Source organism: Perkinsus marinus (assembly GCF_000006405.1).
Source record: "Perkinsus marinus ATCC 50983 genomic scaffold scf_1104296955388, whole genome shotgun sequence".
Classification (NCBI taxonomy): domain Eukaryota; phylum Perkinsozoa; order Perkinsida; family Perkinsidae; genus Perkinsus; species Perkinsus marinus.
Genome location: NW_003207770.1, coordinates 1 through 1,080, shown reverse-complemented (window position 1 = coordinate 1,080; position 1,080 = coordinate 1). Strand labels below are relative to the sequence as shown.

General features: G+C 42.9%; 1 protein-coding gene across 1 annotated transcript; it reads left to right on the top strand.

The window, feature by feature from the left end:
• Positions 1-128: 128 nt before the first annotated feature.
• Pmar_PMAR014158 (conserved hypothetical protein) lies at positions 129-1,023 on the top strand (the record flags this gene model as incomplete). The annotated part of the gene is made up of 1 exon (XM_002775732.1): positions 129-1,023. A coding segment is annotated over one exon (895 nt), but the record flags the coding sequence as incomplete, so codon positions are not given.
• Positions 1,024-1,080: the final 57 nt, after the last annotated feature.

Genomic DNA, 1,080 nt, shown 5'->3' with positions numbered 1-1,080 from the left:
AAGGAGACAGTAAACAAAGGCATATCATTAGCTCACACACTCGACGCTAGTGAAAGAGTGGTTTCCACTCTAGCACTTGCCATCATCATTATATTTGAAGCTTGTTAATCCTAACATATTTTCCAAGTATGTCTGTATCTGGTAGCAACAGTGGTAAATCGTACTCGTGGACTGATGTTTCGGGTAACGTGTACTACTATTACAAGCATCCTATGACCAAGGCTGTTTTGTTCATTTTACTACAGGAATTATGTGAACGTTTGGCCTTCTACGGGTTGATGCCCAACCTTCAGATTTTCCTCAAGGAGTATCTTGGGGTTGATGACGCTGGTGCTAATTCGTATATCTCTACGTTCAACGCTATCCTTTATGTTACTCCACTTCTCTCTGCTGTGATATCGGATACGATACTTGGACTCTATCTCACTATTCTGGCATTCTCCTTCGTTTACATGGCGGGTTTGGCTCTTCTAACGCTGTCTACGATACATTCGATTAGTCAGCCGTGGATGATCCATGTCTCACTACTCTTCCTAATCGCATTTGGTGCGGGTGGAATTAAGAGTTGTGTGAATGTCATGGGAGCTCAACAGTTCCATCCTGAGGAGCATAAAGATCTTATTACAAGGTATTACACCTATTTCTATGCTTCTATCAATCTTGGTTCTATTGTTGGTGGTATTGTCACTCCGATTTTGGTCGAATCGGTCTCTTTCACTGCAAGCTTTTCTTTCCCTTTAGTTGCCTTTATCATTGCAACGATTGTTTTTATTGGGGGTAACTTGATGGGTCGTTATGTCAAGCCTAAGCCTCAGGGATCTGCTGTATTGGAGATCCTCAAGGTACTCTTCTTTTCTATTACGAGGTGCTCCCTGGAAAAGAACAAGGAGTCCAATGGTGGTCGTTTCAAGGATGGTTTCATTGAGGATGCAAAGGCACTCTTCCGATTGGTGCCTTTATTTTCCCTCATTATACCTTTCGTGATGGCTTACAATAACATGACGACAGCTTTCCTAACTCAAGGTAAGAAGATGGACACCAACCTGTTCGGATGGGAGATGCCGGCTCAGATGATGCAGA